Below are 20,160 nucleotides of genomic sequence, written 5' to 3' on the forward strand. Positions count from 1 at the left end.
AAAATAATCTAGAATGTGAAGAACCCTGGAATGAACACTGTCCATGTCATCATTCTCAAATATTAAATAGCATATACCTAACTTTATATAAAATAAAAGGAGCCAGATGGTAACTATTTTGGGCTTTGCAGGCCATACAGTCTCACGGTTACTCAGCTCTCCCATTTTAGAGGGAAAGCAGCTATAGATAATATGTGACAAAATAATATTAAATAGTATATATATATATATAATTATATATATACTGAATAGTATATACTACTAAATAGTATATGTGTAACTTTAAATAAAATAAAAAAGAACCAGATATTAACTGTTTTAGGCTTTGCAGGCCATACAGCCTCACAATTCGTATATATACTATTAAATAGTATATATCAATAGTATATATACTATTAAAGTATACTATATATACTATTAAATAGTATATATCACTATATATGCTATTTGACATTTAAATATCAATATGGTATTTAATATATAACAAAATATAGACTATTAAATATTAACATTAATATTTAATATATAACATTATTGATATATTATACTAATGATACATAAGAATATGTAATATCAATAGTGATATATTTATATATTAAATATAATATATATTATAATTATATTATTTCATATTTAATATATATTATATATTATATATTATATAATATATTATATTTAGTATATATTATAACATTTAATATATATTCTACCAAATATATTTAATATATAGTCTATTCAATATATTATAATATTGAATAGAATATATAGTTTAAATATATAATTATATATTTAATATAGTATATTTAATATATATTTATAATTTAATATATATTATATATTTATATTTATAAATATATAATGCTTTTAAATATATATAAAATATAAATTATATAATATATTACAATATTTATATATTTAAATTATAATTTATTACTTTCAAATATATTATTTATACAATATATTTACATAAATATAAATATATTAAGTATATTATATTTGATATATATTTAATATATATTAAATATATTTACATATAAATAATAATTAAATGTAAAATTAAATGTTTAATTAGTTTAAATAAATAAATGTTAATATTTAATAATATTAAATGACATTAGAGAATATCTAAAGTAAAATTTAAATAACTTATTATTTGTGTCAGAGTCTCGCTCTCACCTAGGCTGGAGTGCAGTGGCGCAGTCATAGCTTACTGCAGCCTCAAACTGCTGGACTCAACTGATCCTCCCACCTCAGCCTCCTTTGTAGCTGGGATCACAGGTGTACACCACCACACTTGGCTAATTAAAAAAAGAAATTTGTGTAAGACAAAGTCTTGGGGTCTCACTGTGTTGCCCAGGCTGGACTTGAGTCCTGGCCTCAAGTGATCCTCCTGTCTCAGCCTCCTAAGGTTCTGGGATTATGAGGATGAGCCAGCACACATGGCCAATAAATTATCATTAATGGTTAAAAATATTTCCTGATTTTACCAGTCTGAACATTCCCAGCTTCTCTTGGGCCTGCACACCTGTATTTCCTCCATCTCCTTCTCTTTATCATTCCTGGAATAGCTTCCTCTCCCTTCTTTTCGTCTTCATCCTTTGCCTTTCTTCCTTGAGTTAAGATATGCCTTTCTCTCCTTTTTTCTTTTTCTTGTTTCCTGTCTTTTGCCATCTGCTCTACATGGACCCATACTTGATGCTGGGGGTTCGGATGAAGAGCGCACAAAAGAAATAAAAATGTCCTTGAAGAACTCATAAATTAAGGAAAATATCCAAGAACTAACCTGAGAATATGAGCACGTTATTAGATCTTGGTGTACTTCCCTCTTCACCCATCTTCCCCTGTCCTCTGAATTCCTCCCAACCAAGGCAGCCCTCCCCATGCCCTCTCCTCAGCAGAGGCAGTGGGCTGCATCCCCTGAGAGCCTACCCGGTGCCTTGCCCTGTGCAAGCCTTTCTGCGCAGCTGCCCACCCTGTTCTCTATCCCTCTCTAGGCCTTCCAGCTGACCTCCCTCCCACTGCCCTGGGCAGCAGGTCCCACTGGCCTGTTGTTATCTGTTGCAGGATCACCTTCAGCAGTGCTTATTTCAAGCTGTGCAGTGTTCTAATGAGAACTGCCGGGAACCAGTCCTACGAAAAGACCTGAAAGAGCATTTGAGTGCATACTGTCAGTTTCGAGAGGAAAAATGCGTTTATTGCAAAAAGGATGTGGTAGTCATTAATCTACAGGTAAAAAACACCACGACACATGGCTGGACGCAGTGGCTCATGCCTACAATCCTAGCACTTTGGGAGGCCGAGGCGAGTGGATCACCCGGGGTCAGGAGTTTGAGACCAGCCTGGCCAACACGGTGAAACCCTGTTTCTACTAAACATACAAAAATTAGCTGGGCGTGGTGATGTGTGCCTGGAATTCAGCTACTAGGGAGGCTGAGGCAGGAGAACTGCTTGAACCTGTGAGGTGGAGGTTGTAGTGAGCCGAGATCACGCCATTGCACTCCAGCCTGCGTGATGAGTGAAATTCCTTCTCGAATTAAAAAACAACAACAGCGACACACAAAACAGTCGTCTGTACGGAGCTAAATTATGCCTGGGTGGTCACAGCGAATCAGGTGAAATGCCGGAAGAACATTCCTGCATTTATTTTTGTACAGAGTTAGGTCTAAAGAATTTGCTTTTTGGAGAGAAGTTCTGTGAAAAGCTTCAGACCTTCTTGTTGGTAGCACTCTATTCATTTATTGTTGGCAAAAATATTATTTGAACACGTGCTGTGTATGTGTAAGGAATGCTGGGTGCTGAGTCACAAGGAGGTGGTGAGAATGTCTCCTCTCTGAGTTCTGCAGCGTAGCTGGGAGGCGGGATGTGGGCCTAAAAAGAAACCGTGGGTACCTTTTACATGTCCCGAAGGCGTTACGCTGGCAGTTCCCCAATCTACCTTCTTTGAGTCCTGTGCTCTATGACTTTTTTTTGGAAAAATTGGAAAATGTAATATTTCAATTAAGTTAATTTATGCCTAGAAAACAGACATCTTTAATCCTATTTTGGAACTAGGCCAGAACTTTCTGTAGAGAGTAAGCCACATGACGTATAGCCCCAAAGAGACACAGGTGTAATCGTTGTGAGGCCATGGAAGACAACCCTTGGCTTTGTTTCATTGCACTCTCTCTATTTCAGAATCATGAGGAAAACTTGTGTCCTGAATACCCGGTATTTTGTCCCAACAATTGTTCGAAGATTATTCTAAAAACTGAGGTAACTGCAAAGAATCCTCTCTGTAGATTTTATGGAAGATAAAGTTTTGGTAATCACTGTGGTCTGTGTTTGATAAATCCCATAGATAAGGGCCCGGGGCTTGAATTATACTCGTGATAGTGACGTCTCTGTCTTTCCTTCTCTTTGCCCTGCGAACTCTTTCCAGTTTTCATCATACTCTTTCTTGCCAGGCATCTCTCCTTCTCCTGGTCCTTGCCTTCTTCCCAAGTCACCCTTGGTTCCCCGATTGCTGCAGTTGGAGAATCAGTGATGAATTTATGCTCGTGGCTATCCATTTCGTAGGTGGATGAACACCTGGCTGTGTGTCCTGAAGCTGAGCAAGACTGTCCTTTGAAGCACTATGGCTGTGCTGTAACGGTATGGAATGCCTTTTTGTTTCTGCCTCTGCATTCTACTGTATCATTCACTTGGCAAGTTCAGTTTACTCTCTGTTCCATTGAGGATGGAGAAAGCCATACAGTTCTGAGAAATTTAAGGCTAATTATTTTAGGGTTATCCAGTGAAACAGAACCAATGGGATATATACATATAGGGAGATACTTATTTTAAGAAGTCGGCTCTTGCAGTTGTCGGGGCTAGCAAGTCCAGAATTTGCAGGGCAGCTCAGCAATCTGGAAACTCTGGCTGGAGTTTCTATGCTGCAGTCTTGAGGAGAAGCTCTTTTTCTTCAGGAAGCAGTGTTTGCTCTGAAGGCCTTCAGATGATTGGATGAGGCCCACCCCACTACGGAGGGTAATTTGCTTATTTCAGGTCTACCAGTTGTTTTCATCACATCTATAAATACCTTCACAGCAACATATAGACTTGTTTTGACCAAACAATTGGGCACCGTAGCCTAGCCAGGTTGACACATAAAATTAACCATCACAATAATTATTTCTAATTCCAATTCCATTGTCTCCACCTGGTTTGGAAACCTTCTGGGGTTACTCCTCTCATGATTACAAACCCTGGTTTTATGGTGATATACCCTTGTATATCACCAAGTATACTGAAACAAAATGGACTAAAATTGTGTTTTAATATGTATGTTATTAGCTTAAAATAATTATTCATGAATTATACAAAATTAAAATAAAATTTGATTTCTACTTCAGTCTTTTGAATAGATTCCAGATGGATCAAAGTTTTAGGCATTAAAATTTATCAGGTTCTGTATTATCATTCTGTGTTTTCTGTAACTCTAAAATTACTCCAAAATAAAAAGTTCACTTCAGAAATCATGAAAATGCTGGAAGGAAAAATGAGTGAATTTTTTTATTCTTAAAATAAAGAGGCTGGTGCAGTGACTCACACCGGTAATCCCATTACTTTGGGAGGTTGAGATAGGTGGATCATTTGAGGTTAGAAGTTCGAGAGCAGCCTGGCCAACATGGTGAAACCCCGTCTCTACTAATACAAAAAATTAGCTGGGCACGGTGGCGCGTGCCTGTAATCCCAGCTACTCAGGAGGCTGAGGCAGGAGAATTGCCTGAACACAGGAGGCGGAGATTGCGGTGAGCCGAGATCGCGCCATTGCGCTCCAGCCTGGGTATCAAGAGCGAAACTCCGTCTCAAAAAAAAAAAAAAAAAAATACAAAAATTAACTGGACGTGGTGGCTGGCATGAGCACTTGTAATCCCAGCTATTGGGGAGGCTGAGGTATGAGAATTGCTTGAACCCGGAAGGCCAAGGTTGCAGTGAGCCAAGGTCGTGCCACTGCGCTCCAGCCTGGATGACAGAGTGAGACTCTGTCTCAAGAGAAAAACAAAACAAAACAAATCAAAAACCCAGAAACTATAACAAAAAAAGCAGCTCTTTCTTAAATGACTATCACAAAACCAGAAGCCATAATTTTGATAAACTTAATAATAAATATTTAAAACTTATATATGATTTTTAAAAATACCATAAATAAAGTCAAATAGCAAACCATGAACTGGAGGGAAAAGTTTGCAACATATGATCAGAGAAAAAGAAAAGGGGGCTATTTTTCTTAATATACAAAGAATTCTTACATGTTAATAACTTGCTCAACTTAATGGAAAAATAGGCAAAGATGTATAGTACATAGGCAGTTCCAGAAAAAGATTCATTTGGCTGATAGATGTAAGAAAAGATGCTCAGTTTCATTCTTAAATAAATATAAATTACAACAAGAAATACTTTACCTAATGTCATCAAATTGATAAAGATTAAAACATTTTATGATACCTCACATTTTTTAGGGCAATTTGGTTATATCTATGAAAATAAAAAATGAATCCACACATTGGCCCTGCAGTTCTACTGCTAGGATTTATGCCACAGATACCCTTTTTTAAGTATACAGTGATTACACATACACAAACATACACAAAGATGTTTATTTTATTATTGTTTTTATAGGAAAAAAAAAAACCCCAAACTAAAAACAACCTATAAGTCCATCATTAAAACATAACTATATAGTTATATATTCAAATTTTAGAATACTATGTAGCTGATAAAAATGAGAGATATATATATAAATTAAATATAGTATGTTCTCATTTGTGTTAAAAATGTGTATATAGCCTTACTCTGGTAAGACTAGGAAATTGGGTGTGGAGATAGGCCTTTTATTTATCCTTCTTCATCTTATGTTGTTTGACATAAGCACATATTTCTTTCATTTTAAAAACCATTAAAAAATGTATATTCTGAGAAGGCTTTAAAAAAGTCAGTGAAGAGTCTATATATTTTGTCACATCTCAAACCAGAGGTTGTCTTGCCTGCCAAAAGGCTAGGCTTTGCCTTCTTGTGAATGAAATGCATGATTGTCCAGCCTGAGCAACATGGTGAAACCCCATCTCTACCAAAACATACAAAAATTAGCTAGGTGTGGTAGTGTGGGCCTGTAGTCCCAGCTATTTGGGAGGCTAAGGTGGGAGAATCTCTTGAGCCAGGGAGGCAGAGATTGCAGTGAACCAAGATCACGCCATTGTACTCCAGCCTGGGCAACAGAGTGAGACCCTGTCTCAAAAAAAAAAAAAAAAAAAATGCAGATTTGCTTTCTAGCTCTGAAAAGGATCTTTACAGTCAGGTCCAAATCTCCAGTTGGTTTGTATTCTAGAACTTGCCTCAGTACCAGAGCTTGGGATGGCTGGGGGAGTTATTCTCTGGAACCTTATTTAGAACAGCCTGTCACCAAAAAGGCCAAACCTAACCTGAATGGAAATTGATAAATATTTAGTTAGGATGGATCACCTTGAACACCTAACAAACATTTAATTTTACTAGTCATATAGGCAGTCTCCAAATAAATCTTTTAATGATTAGGAAAAAAGCAACCATTTCTTCTTACAAATATATTCTTTGGTTTTTGAGAGCAACAAATTTGCATGGGCTGAAATTAAAATCAGCTGTCAGCCGGGCGCTGGCTCACGCCTGTAATCCCAGCACTTTGGGAGGCCGAGGCGGGTGGATCACGAGGTCAAGAGATCGAGACCATCCTGGTCAACATGGTGAAACCCCGTCTCTACTGAAAATACAAAAAATTAGCTGGGCATGGTGGCACGTGCCTGTAATCCCAGCTACTCAGGAGGCTGAGGCAGGAGAATTGCCTGAACCCAGGAGGCGGAGGTTGCGGTGAGCCGAGATCGCGCCATTGCACTCCAGCCTGGGTAACAAGAGGGAAACTCCGTCTCAAAAAATGAAGATAAAATAAAATAAAAAATAAAATCAGCTGGCATTCCTTCTGCCCAGGGCAGCCAGGCAGTGATTGGAGGCAGCATGGAACTGTGCTTGACAGGAGGAGGAACTGGCGTTAACTTAAAACTGATTTGAAGATAACCCACCAAGGAGATGGTTTTATGTGGGAATAGTTGAGAGATGATAACTCCATTTAACCCACAGTCATATACTCCCAGAGCAAGGAAGAAAATCAGCACTGAGAATTTTGGCATTGGCCTGATTCTCTGTCTCATGGTTTTTGTAGAATTCTAAAGCTGGGGCGGGGCATGGTGGCTCACACCTATAATCCCAGCACTTTGGGAGGCCAAGGCAGATGAATCACTTGAGGCCAGGAATTCGAGACTAGCCTGGCCAACATGGTGAAACCCTATCTCTACTAAAAATATAAAAGTTAGCTGGGCATGGTGGTGGGTACCTGTATTCCCAGCTAATTGGGAGGCTGAGGCACAAGAATCGCTTGAATCCAGGAGGCAGAGGCAGTGAGCCGAGATCACACCACTGCACTCCAGCCTGGGTGACAGAGCAAGCAAGCAAAAAAAAAAAAGAATCCTAAAGCTGGAAAAGGAACCCACTGGAGTCATTTTTCCTGCAACCCACCTAGAGACTGCTGCGTGTTTAAACTATTAAAGTAAGCAAAGTTGTTAAGATATCCTACCACCTCTCTCATTTTTTGGAGCCTCTCATCAACCTGACTTATTTTTCTCTTCACATTGCAGGATAGACGGAGGAACCTGCAGGAACATGAGCAATCAGCCTTACAGGAGCACGTGCGTTTGATTTTAGAAAAGAACGTCCAATTAGAAGAACAGGTAAATTTTCAAAGGTACAAATATAAAGTGAAGCAACAGAATTGCTGAGATTTGCTTCCTCTGTGCAGGCTCATAGAATTGTAGAATGTTAGAATTGGAAGGTGCCATTAAGATTCTTGGGTCCATCCCCTTCATTCAACAGAGGAAATAACTGAGCTCTGAGAAATTTTTGTGTTTTAATTGGAAGCAGCAGAATTCAATCTCAAAACCCATGTCCTCTGATTCTAAATCCAGTACTCCCCATGGTATACCATAACTGCCTCTCAATACCCTCTCTACACATCTTTTGGTTAATACCTGGTACCTAGCAATTTGATGTTTAAGTACATTAATATTACTGTGAAACAACAGTTGACTATCTGTTCTAAGCACTATGGGTTTTATAAATTTTGTGATAAGTCTAAGCTCCTGCCTTTGAGAAGCTTTGCAGCCTGACAAATGCACACATACACACTTATTTCACGGAGTTGTGATTATCAAGTGAAATGGTATGCAGCTGCCCGCCATAGTTCCTGTGGCACTCTTTTATTAACCTCAATAAATGCTGATTCTATTAAGCAATTTTTAAGAAAGTTAATTATTTTGTTAGAACATCTCAAAAAATCAGACTTTTCAAGCCCAAGTAGGGAAGAAAACCATCCATTTTCAGAAAAGGAGCTGATGTTTACTACTGCAGAGGATTTTTCTATTAAAGTAGATATGTGAGTTTCCAAGGTCAGATCCTGGAGAAAATTAGGAAGACTAATTAAACAGTAACTTTGATAGAAGGCATGCTGCCTCGTAACTGTTCTCAAGTTCCTTCTGTATCAGTTGCCTCATTCATCCATCCTTTCATTCAAGAAACACCTACCATATGTCAGATACAGTTTTTGCTGTTAGGGACACTGAACCAAGGAAGACATAGCCTCTACCCTTGAAGAACTAACATAACTATAAACAGGTAAGTTGTCATGGCTTGTGGAACGTGCTGTAACTCAGTCTGGGGTACAGAGACTGTAGCAGTTTATTCTGGGTGAGTTGGGGAAGACTATCCAAGGTAAGATATCCAAGCTGCCTCTTGAAGGAAGAAAGATTCAGCAATTAAAATGTGGAAAAAGGACATCCAAAAGGGAGAGCTTGCACTGAAGCAGGGAGGCATAAGAAATTCTGATGGATCAAGGAAATGGGGTTTTAGGATGAATGGACTTCTGAGTATGAGACAGGGAAAGGCTGGAGACTGGTGTGTTGGATCCAGATTGCAGTGACCTTCCGTGTAGCCTACGAGGTTTTAGAAACTGTGCATTCAATTATTTTTTCATTCATTCATACTCTGCCTTGTTTCAGAAAGGTTTTAAGTGCCAGAAGTTTGAACTAATGTTTGTTTCAGTAATAGGGAGCTAATGGAGGTTTCTTAATTGGAAAATACTTGGCCAACTAATTGTTTGTCGAGATGGCCCTGTCACCCAGGCTGGAGTACAGCGGTGCGATCTGGACTCTCTACAATCTCTGCCTCCCAGGCTCAAGAAATCCTTCCGCCTCAGCCTCTTGAGTAGCTGGGACTATAGGGTGTGCACTGCCACACTCAGCTAATTTTTGTATTTTATTTTCTTTTTTTTCCTTTTTTGAGATGGAGTCTCACTCTGTTACCAGGGCTGGAGTGCAGTGGCATGATCTTGGCTCACTACAACCTCCACCTCCTGGGTTTAGGCGATTCTTCTGCCTCAGCCTCCCAAGTAGCTGGGATTACAGGCACGTGCCACCACGCCCAGCTAATTTTTTTTTAATTTTTAGTAGAGACAAGGTTTCACCATCTTGGCCAGGCTGGTCTTGAACTCCTGACCTCGTGATCCACCCGCCTCGACCTCCCAAAGTGCTGGGATTACAGGCATGAGCCACCGCACCCGGCCATTTTCGTATATTTTATAGAGACAGGGTTTCGCCATGCTGCCCAGGCTGGTCCCGTGAGCTCAAACCATCTGCCTGCCTCAGCTTCCCAAAGGGCTTTGTTTGTTTTTTAAAAGCAAGACAGTTGGTAATAGCATGGCAATTGCTAAGAGTGAAGGCTCTGGAGCCAGAATGCCTAGGTTTGCAGCCAGGCTGCACACTAGCCATATGAGTTTGGACAAACTACTTCATCTCTCATCCCGTTTCCTCATTTGTAAATGGGATTGTGATGATGGTTAAGCTGGTAGCATAATGCCTAACACACAAGCACTTCAATAATAGGTGGAAGCAAGATGCTGGAGGTGGTGGTGGTGATGGTAAAGGCTCAACCAAGGCCATGTCAGCGGGCTGGAAAGAGAGCATCAAGAGACATTCTGAGGTTGTAAACTGCATGTACTAAGCTGAGTAAACAGGGGACATGGTAATGATATTAACTGAGATTGACCTACAGAACTGGAGCAGATTAGAGGTTCGGGTGCAGAGAGAGACAAGGAGTTTGCTTTTGGTCAGGCAGGTAGGGAGAAGTCAGCTCTTAAGAGTCTAAATAAAGGATTCTAGGGCCAGAGATCAAATGATTCTCTCAGCCATTTGTGCATTCATTCATAAAACATGTATCAAATGCCTGTTCTGGGCCAGGCACTGTCCTAGGCTCTGAGGATAAAGAAATAAGCAGATATGGTCTCAAGCAAGTTGTAAGTGTGATAATGATTTACACACTAGAATGTGAACAGGGTGTCATGGAACTTGAGAGGTGGTCTGGGTGGGTGGTACTCGTAAGGAATATTTCCAAGAGGATGTGCCTGTGAGTGGAGGCTTAAAAAGTGGTAGTTTTTAGATGAAGAGAGAAGCGTCTGAGAGAGCAGGGCCTGATGGGAAATAGGAGTTGTGTGGTCTTGCTGGACGAGGATGCATGTGGAATGTGAATGGGCTTGAGGCTGAAAGTATAGCCAGGGTCAGGTCATGTAGGGCCCAGTGTCACCTATAAAAGAAAGCCGCTAGAGATCTTTATGCAGGGAATGCTCAAGACCAGATTTTTCTCTTAATATTATTCTGGTCACAGTATGGAGTACAAATTGAAGGAGAACAAGACTAAAGCCAGGGAGAGCATTCATGCTGTTCATTCATTTAACAAACATTTGTCAAGCACCTACTGGTGCCAGGCACCAGTCCAGTTGCTGGGATCACAGTGGACTGTGAGATTTATGCCAGTCCCGGCTCCCATGGAGCTTATGTTCTAGTGTGTGTTGCGGGTAGAACCGGTAGAGCAGGACCAGTTAGAAAGCTGCTGTAGTAACCCAAGGGAGGAATAATGAGGACTGAAACCAGTGCTGAAATGAGAAACGGATGGAAGTCTTTTTCTTTCTATTGTCAGTGTTAAAAGTTAAAGCTGGTAACTGTTGCAGATTGAATGGATGTGGGAATAAGAGAAGAGCTGTCTAGGATCAGCTTTGGGTACCTAGTTGTTTCCCTCGAGTAGATTATAAGATCTGTCAATATGCTGCCCACATGTTTTGCCTATCACTTGCTGGGTTGTATGCTGATGGGTTACTTAAAACTCTGTACCTCTGTTTCCTCATCTGAAAAATGAGTCTAATATTCATGCAACTTATAGGGTTCTTTGAGGCGTACAAGAGGTAATGAATAAAAGGGTATGACAGACAGCAAATTTTTGCTGTTATTACTATTGATACTATGCATATAGCCTTTAATGTGGTATGGTGATCAGTACTGTTAGTTTTATTTATTTATTTGTTTATATTTTTGAGATGGAGTTTTGCTCTTGTTGCCGAGGCTGGAGTGCAATGGCGCTATCTTGGCTCACAGCGACCTCTGCCTCCTGGGTTCAAGCAATTTTCCTGCCTCAGCCTCCCAAGTAGCTGGGATTACAGGCATGTGCCACCATGCCCAGCTAATTTTTGTATTTTTTAGTAGTGATGGGGTTTCTCCATGTTGGTTAGGCTGGTCTTGAACTCCCGACCTCAAGTGATCCACCAGCCTCGGCCTCCCAAAGCGTTGGAATTACAGGTGTGAGCCACCATGCCCAGCCTAGTTTTATTTTGCTTTAAGAGCGGAGGTGTCACTATGTTACCCAGGCTGGACTCAATTTCCTGGGCTCAAGTGGTCCTCCCCCATCAGCCTTCCAGGTATCTTGGATTACAGGTGTGTTCTACTGTGCCTGGCTTCTGTGGTTGCTTAATAAGTGCATGTTGAATGAGTGAAGAGAACTAGTTCAGTAAATTCAGTCAAGTGATGTCTGTCATTAGATGAACCATCTTTGTAGGTTAGGTATAGAAAAGGCTGATGAGAAAGTGTGTGGATGTGCCTTTTTGGAACCACCTGTAAATATCTTCCTACAGCCAGGCACAGTGGCTCAGGCCTGTAATCCCAGCACTTTGGGAGGCTGAGGTGGGCGGATCACAAGGTCAGGAGATTGAGACTATGCTGGCCAACAGGGTGAAACCCTATCTCTTCTAAAAATACAAAAATTAGGCCGGGCGCGGTGGCTCAAGCCTGTAATCCCAGCACTTTGGGAGGCCGAGGCGGGTGGATCACTAGGTCAAGAGATCGAGACCATCCTGGTCAACATGGTGAAACCCCGTCTCTACTAATACAAAAAAAAAAAATTAGCTGGGCATGGTGGCGCGTGCCTGTAATCCCAGCTACTCAGGAGGCTGAGGCAGGAGAATTGCCTGAACCCGGGAGGTGGAGGTTGCGGTGAGCCGAGATCGCGCCATTGCACTCCAGCCTGGGTAACGAGAGCGAAACTCCGTCTCAAAAAAAAAAAAAAAAAAATACAAAAATTAGCTAGGTGTGGTGGTGCACACCTGTAGTCCCAGCTACTTGGGAGGCTGAGGCAGGAGAATTGCTTGAACCCAGGAGGCAGAGGTTACAGTGAGCTGAGATCACACCACTGCACTCCAGCCTGGGCAACAGAGTGAGACTCTGTCTCAAAAAAAAAAAAAAAAAAACTTCCTACAATTATGTAGGACTCTATCTGTAAATGTTTTCCTAGAAATAAATATATATTTTTTTCCTAGATACTTTCTTAGCTGCAAGTACGATTTTAACTTATATGTGTGCCGTTACATTCAATGGCCTTATTTTTCCTCACATTCCTGTTATTAGATTTCTGACCTACACAAGAGCCTAGGACAGAAAGAAAGTAAAATCCAGCAGCTAGAAGAAACTATAAGTAAAATTGAAAAGGAGTTCAAACAGTATACACAGTCGTTGGGCAGAAATGGAAGCTTCCTCTCAAACATCCAGGTGAGAAATGGCCTTTCTGTCGAAAGCCAAGATTTGGCTTTCAATTGCAGTGAGGATTTTTCTTTTAACTGCTAAAATAGAAATAATTTAAAATATACAGAAAAGCTGTAAGAATACGATGGTGCAAAGAACACTTGTATAACCTCCACCCAGATTCACTCAAGGTCAACATTCTGTGCTGTTTGCTTCATCATTCATGCTCCCCGCCGCCGCTCCTTCCCCGATGTGTCTGCACACGCGTGTGTGCATTCTAAACCATTTGGGAGTACACTGTGTATATTATTGCCCTTTACCTCCTCATATTAATACTTCAGCATATATTTCCTCAGAATAAAGATCTTGTTTTACACAACCCCAGTAACTTTAACATTGATACAACACTTCTACGTAATTTATAGCAATTAGGGTTTTAATTAATGTTGGGCCAATATTAATCACTTGATTGCAGATTCATTGAGAGCATCTGTAGTCCTGTATTTTGTAGTCAACAAGTGAAATATTAATTCCTTTGGGAAGAAAATGCTTTAAACATTACTAAAATATAGCAAAACGAAGTACTTTGTAAATTATGAATGTCAAGTAACCATAAATGAATTCTGATGAATAACATCTTTATCATGATTAGAAAATTTATAGTGAAAAAGATTTCAAGACATGTGGTATAGGAAATATGTTTGAAATTCATATTATCCCAGAACATCTAGGCCCCATCATTTCCATATTTTTCCAGCACATTACATGCATACACACCCCCCACATACACATACAATATATATGTATGTGAAATATATATGTAAGATATATGCATATGTGTATATACATATGTATGTACAGATGCTCCTTGACTTACAATGGAGTTATGTCCTGATAAACCCATTAAATTGAAAATATCGTAAGTCAAAAATATGTTTAGTACACCTAACCTATTAATCATAGCTTAGCCAAGTATACCTTAAATGTGCTCAGAACACTGACATTAGCCTACGGTTGGGCAGTTATCTAACACAAAGTCTGTTATATACTAAAGTATTGAATTCCCCATGTAATTTATCAAATACTGAAAGTGAAAAAATAAAATGGGTACTCTGAGTAGCCATACCTTGTATATACACACACACAGAAAGGGAGGAGTAGTTTTATTAATCTTTTCCACTGAGAGAGCAGTCAAGCGTTTAGGCCTTACTCAGGGCCTTCTGTGCCACCTGTAGAGCTCAGGCCAGAACAGGTGGGCCTATTCCATCTCATTCTCCACCTTCTGACAGAGCAGGAGTGAATCAGGAGACTGGACTCTAAGAAGAGAAAGAAGTGATAGGGCAAGAGGAGAGAGAACATGAAAATAAATATATAAAGATGGATTAGAGAACCAAGCAGAGGGAAACAAAGGGAGGATAAGAATTAGATAAAGAGAAGTTCAAACATGTAGAACAGGAGCTGTGGTGAGAGAGGAAGAGGAGGAAGATAATTAGGTAGCTTATTTCTCTGTGATCCTCACTGAATTTTATTTTCTGGGCTTGTATTTTTCATCCTGTTAATTGATTGATTAAATGTGATATGTTTGAATTGAAAAAAAAGTTAATCTCAATGAATTACTAAAATACTAACTTTTTAAACATCATGATCCATTTTGTAATGAAAGGTTTTTGCCAGTCACATTGACAAGTCGGCTTTGCTAGAAGCTCAAATGCATCAATTATCACAAATGGTTAAACAGCAACAAGATAAATTTGACCTGAGGCCTTTGATGGAAGCAGTTGATACAGTGAAACAGAAAATGACCCTGCTAGAAAACAATGATCAAAGATTAGGTATGTCTGATATCTTATTTCTCTTTTGGTGACTCATTTGTCTGCATGTGTTCATGAAACAAACACCTGGCCACATAGAGAGTCACATCTGTCCAGGATAAACAATGGCTGAATCTGCTCTTTGTGAGAGCATTGTGAGATTTCTAGCTACTCAGGCGAAAATGAGGGAGGACCATGAGCGGGGTTGGGGGACTGGGCTAGGAGGTTCCAAGACTGGAAACAGGACTGCACATTCCAACAGGGATTGATGACTTTTAAGAAGAGTGGAAAATAATGAGAAAGCGCAGGGAGAGATATGGTGGGATCATTGTTTAGGTATGGAAAACTATAAAAGGGTTTGACTATTTAAAAGCATTCTAGTCGGAAACGTATGGGGCTCAGCATGCTGATTCACGCTCGTTGAATGCTCAGTGTGTCTTCTCTACACTTCAGTGAGTTTAAGACTACACATCCAGGTTTCCTGGGAGGCCGTGTGCCGAGACGTGATATTTCCTGAGTTAGTATTATTACAATAAATGCTCCATTTGCGGACACTGAATTAGGCTCATCTTTAAGATACCAGAATTCCCAAATTCCACTTTGGGAAGATTCTAAATACATGTTTTAGGCCTATGCAATCTTTTTTTCCCCTTATTTGCAGCTGTTTTAGAAGAGGAAACTAACAAACATGATACCCACATTAATATTCATAAAGCACAGCTGAATAAAAATGAAGAGCGATTTAAATTGCTGGAGGGTACTTGCTATAATGGAAAGCTCATTTGGAAGGTGACAGATTACAAGATGAAGAAGAGGGAGGCGGTGGACGGGCACACAGTGTCCATCTTCAGCCAGTCCTTCTACACCAGCCGCTGTGGCTACCGGCTCTGTGCTAGAGCATACCTGAATGGGGATGGATCTGGGAAGGGGACACACCTGTCCCTGTACTTTGTGGTCATGCGAGGAGAGTTTGACTCATTGTTGCAGTGGCCATTCAGGCAGAGGGTGACCCTGATGCTTCTGGACCAGAGTGGCAAAAAAAACCACATTATGGAGACCTTCAAGGCTGACCCCAATAGCAGCAGCTTTAAAAGACCCGATGGGGAGATGAACATTGCATCTGGCTGTCCCCGCTTTGTGGCTCATTCCGTTTTGGAGAATGCCAAGAACACCTACATTAAAGATGACACTCTGTTCTTGAAAGTGGCCGTGGACTTAACTGACCTGGAGGATCTCTAGTCACTGTTTATGGGGTGATAAGAGGATTTCTTGGGGCCAGAACCATGGAGGAGAGCACATTCGATTATCATATTGACCTGGATTTAGACTCAAAGCACATTTGTATTTGCCTTTTTCCTTTAACGTTTGAAGTCAGTTTTAAACTTCTGAAGTGCTGTCTTTTTACATTTTACTCTGTCCCAGTTTGAAACTTAAAACACCTAGAATATCCTATTATTTATATTTCTTGAAAGATGGTAAGTTTGTTGAAGTTTTTGGGGCGTTTCTTTTACAGGTGCTTAGCGCAGTGTCTCAGGCACTCAAAATATTGAATGTTATGGAGGACATAGAGGCAGCAGAATTCCCAGTTGAAATGCTTTGATATTTTATTGTTTGGCCTGTCGACTCTAGACCTGGCATTAAGCCTGCAAAAGCCATCTTTATAAAGATAAGGTAGGCTGTTCGAGTTAAGTAGTGGGTGATGTAGTTACAAAGATAACATGCTGTTTCGACCTTTTTTTTTTCCCCAGTTAAATGCTAAATATGTGGAAATTACTATACTTCTAAGTATTTTTATGAAATTCATTAGCAGTTTGCAAGCACAATTTTGCAAGGCTACACAAGAACTGGTGAATGGGGTAAGGATTTTCATTCTCGCTGCTGAAGTAAAGCAGAAAGTACTGCTGAGTAATCTATAAGATAGAGCCAGCCAGCTACAGTTCAGATTTCATTAGGTTCAACCCTATGAAAAAAACTAATTTCATAGGTCAAATATGGTCAAAAATTAGCAGTTTCATAAGATTCAACCAAATAAATATATATGTACATGTATATACACACACATATATATATGCATATCCACATATGTGTATGTATATAAACAGTTTGAATGTGTTTTGATAACAATAACAAATGTGAAGATGGATAGAATTTAGTACATGATAGAGAAAATGTCATAAATGGATAAAAGGAATTTACAACTTGGGGAGAAAACCTTTACAGTTTCCTGTGGGTGTCAGAAGTACTCTCAGCCAAAGCTGATGGCTAAAACAGTATCTGCTATTCTCTGAGAACTTTCTTTTTTGAGTCAAAGTGTCGCTCTGTCACCCAGCCTCAAATGCAATGGCGCAATCTCAGCTCACTGCAACCTCCGCCTCCTGGGTTCAAGTGATTTTCCTGCCTCAGCCTCCTGAGTAGCTGGGATTACAGGTGTCCGCCACCACGCCCGGTTGTATTCATCTTTTTTTTTTTTTTGAGACGGAGTTTCGCTCTTGTTACCCAGGCTGGAGTGCAATGGCGCGATCTCGGCTCACTGCAACCTCCGCCTCCTGGGTTCAGGCAATTCTCCTGCCTCAGCCTCCTGAGTAGCTGGAATTACAGGCACGTGCCACTGTGCCCAGCTAATTTTTTGTATTTTTAGTAGAGACGGGGTTTCACCATGTTGACCAGGATGGTCTCGATCTCTTGACCTTGTGATCCACCCGCCTTGGCCTCCCAAAGTGCTGGGATTACAGGCTTGAGCCACCATGCCTGGCTTTTTTTTTTTTTTTTAGACAAATTCTCACTCTGTCACCCAGGCTGGAGTGCAATGGCATGATCTCAGCTCACCACAACTTCTGCCTTTCAGGTTCAAGCAATTTTCCTGCCTCAGCCTCCCAAGTAGCTGGGATTACAGGTGTGTGCCACACCCAGCTAATTTTTGTATTTTTAGGAGAGAGGAGGTTTCACCACGTTGGCCAGGCTGGTCTCAAACTGCTGACCTCAGGTGATCTGCAAGCCTCAGCCTCCCAAAGTGCTGGTATTACAGGTGTGAGCCATGGTGCCTGGCCACCTGTGTCACTTTTTACCAGAAACTTTCAGAGTCAGCAAGTGGCCAGGTGTCTCTTTTTTTTTTTTGCCATGGGACTCTTGATGTTTCCAATTTAGATGAATCCATTAGGCTGCTGTGGATGTGTCGTGTGGGACAGAAACCAACCTTTGTTCTGGTAAGCTATTGAGAATGGGGGTTGCACCAGGGGCAGTGGCTCATGCCTGCAATCCCAGCACTTTGGGAGGCAAGGCTGGAGGCTCATTTGAGGCCAAGAGTTCAAGACCAGCCTGGCTAACATGATGAAACTCTGCACTAAAAATGCAAAAATTACCTGGGTGTGGTGAGGCGTGCCTGTAATCCCAGCTACTCAGGAGACTGAGGCAGGAAACTTACTTGACCCAGGAGGTGGAAGTTGCAGTGAGCTAATGTCACATCACTGCACTCCAGCCTGGGTGACAGAGTGAGACTCCATCTCTAAAAAATAAAAACAAACAGAAAAAGGAGAGAGTGGAGACTGCTTGTTACTGCATCATAATTTTGCTTATCCTGAATGATGCATTAGAGGAACAGTTTCCTGAGACACAGTTTCCTGACCATGAATTTCCTCCAAACCGTGGACAGCAGGCTTCTCAGGAGGAGGCTCAGTATGAAATCTCTTTCCAAGGTAGACCCTGGTTCAAGTTCCAGCTACAAACACTCACCACCTGTGAGACCTTGGGCAGTTCACATTCCCTCTCTGTGGCTTAGTGTGCTCAGTTGTAAAATAGGTTAAATCCTGAAAGATCTCATCTAAAATCTCAAAATTTAAATCTGTAATGTTGAAATCCTGAGAGAGGAATTCTGGGGAAGAGATGAATGTGTTTTCAGTCGTACGCCAGATAGTTGCATCATGTTAGTTGAATCATGACAGGTATTACCTTGTTATTTATTTATAAATTAAGCATGGGGTAAGGAGATAGAGAAGTGTGCCTTGTTGACAACAGATGGGCTTGGGGACTTAATTTTAGGTGTGAATCAGGCAAGATGGCTCACGCCTGAAATCTTGAAGTCCCAGAACTTTAAGAAGCCAAGGCAGGCAGATTGCTTGAGTCCAAAAGTTCACAACCAGCCTGGTCAACGTGGTGAAACCCCGTCTCTACAAAAATCAGCTGGATGTGGTGGTGCATGCCTGTAATCCCAGCTACTACGGAGGCTGAGGCAAGAGGATCACTCGAGCATGGGTGGTTGAGGCTGCAGTGAGGTGTGTTCCAGCCACTGCACTCCAGCCGGGGTAACAAAGTGAGACCCTTTCCATAAAAACCCCCCAAAATTGTAGGTGTCATGTTGACTGAATGAAAGGACATGTGGAAACCTGGTAAAAGGTGATTTGGGGTGTGTCTGGGAGGGTGTTTCCTGAGGAGATGACTGTGTGAGTTTGAGTGGACTAGGGAGGGAAGCTCTGCCCTAGAGTTGGCAGGCATCTATCAGCCAGGGACCCAGAAAGATCAAATCCAGAAGGCAGACCAGTCTCTCCTAGAGCTGGGGCACATGTTCCCCCCACTGCCTTGGACATCAGAAATGTGACTCCACGAAAGTGCATTATCACAATGTTAGCTTTGTTTGTTTTTTGAGAGGGAGTCTCACTCTGTCACCCAGGCTGGAGTACAGTGGCACGATCTAGGCTCACTGCAACCTCCCCCTCCTGGGCTGAAGCGATTCTCCTGCCTCAGCCTCCTGAGTAGCTGGGATTACAGGCACCTGCCACCATGCCCGACTAATTTTTGTATATTTAGTAGAAATGGCGTTTCTCCACGTTGGCCAGGCTGGTCTCGAACTACTGATTTTAAGTGATCTGCCCTCACCTCCCCTCCTCGGCCTCCCACAATGTTAGGATTACAGGAATGAGCCACCACACCCAGCCTCCCAATGTTCACTTTGTATGTAAGCATTGTGTGTGTACATAAAAAACAATGAAACTCCCTCAATAAATGAAGAGATGTCCTTTTTTTACATCTGCATTCGTGAAAGACATTTCTCTAGATCTTGATTACTTGGGTGACTGCATATGCAATGGAGACCCATTGAGGTTTTTGTTTGTTTTGACACAGGGTCTCACTCTGTCACTCAGGGTGGAGTGCAGTGGTGTGAGCATGGCTTACTGCAGCCTTGCCCTCCTAGGCTTGAGTGATCCTCCTGCCTAGGACTCGGAAGTAGCTGGGACTACAGGTGTGTACCAGCTGTAATTTAAAAAACATTTTCTGTGGCTCATGCCTGTAATCCCGGTTATTTTGAGACCAAGTTTCCCTCTTGTTGCCCAGGCTAGAGTGCAGTGGTGCGATCTCGGCTCACTGCAACCTTCACCTCCCAGGTTCAAGCAATTTTCTTGCTTCAGCCTCCCGAGTAG

General features: G+C 41.1%; 1 protein-coding gene across 4 annotated transcripts in view; it reads left to right on the forward strand.

The window, feature by feature from the left end:
* Positions 1-17,191, forward strand: part of TRAF5 (TNF receptor associated factor 5) — a 48,654-nt gene extending 31,463 nt beyond the window's left edge. For all 4 annotated transcript variants that reach the window (XM_064360347.1, XM_064360349.1, XM_064360348.1 and 1 more), the window contains exons 5-11: positions 2,065-2,229; positions 3,175-3,252; positions 3,556-3,630; positions 7,683-7,775; positions 12,825-12,965; positions 14,602-14,770; positions 15,411-17,191. In XM_064360347.1, coding sequence (XP_064216417.1) covers positions 2,065-2,229; positions 3,175-3,252; positions 3,556-3,630; positions 7,683-7,775; positions 12,825-12,965; positions 14,602-14,770; positions 15,411-15,988 — 1,299 coding nt within the window. In that variant the 3' untranslated portion in view covers positions 15,989-17,191. The remainder of the gene's footprint in view (positions 1-2,064; positions 2,230-3,174; positions 3,253-3,555; positions 3,631-7,682; positions 7,776-12,824; positions 12,966-14,601; positions 14,771-15,410) is intronic.
* Positions 17,192-20,160: the final 2,969 nt, after the last annotated feature.

Source organism: Aotus nancymaae, unplaced genomic scaffold (genome assembly GCF_030222135.1).
Source record: "Aotus nancymaae isolate 86718 unplaced genomic scaffold, 86718_ANA_hifiasm-v0.15.2.pri h1tg000039l, whole genome shotgun sequence".
Classification (NCBI taxonomy): Eukaryota; Metazoa; Chordata; class Mammalia; order Primates; family Aotidae; genus Aotus; species Aotus nancymaae.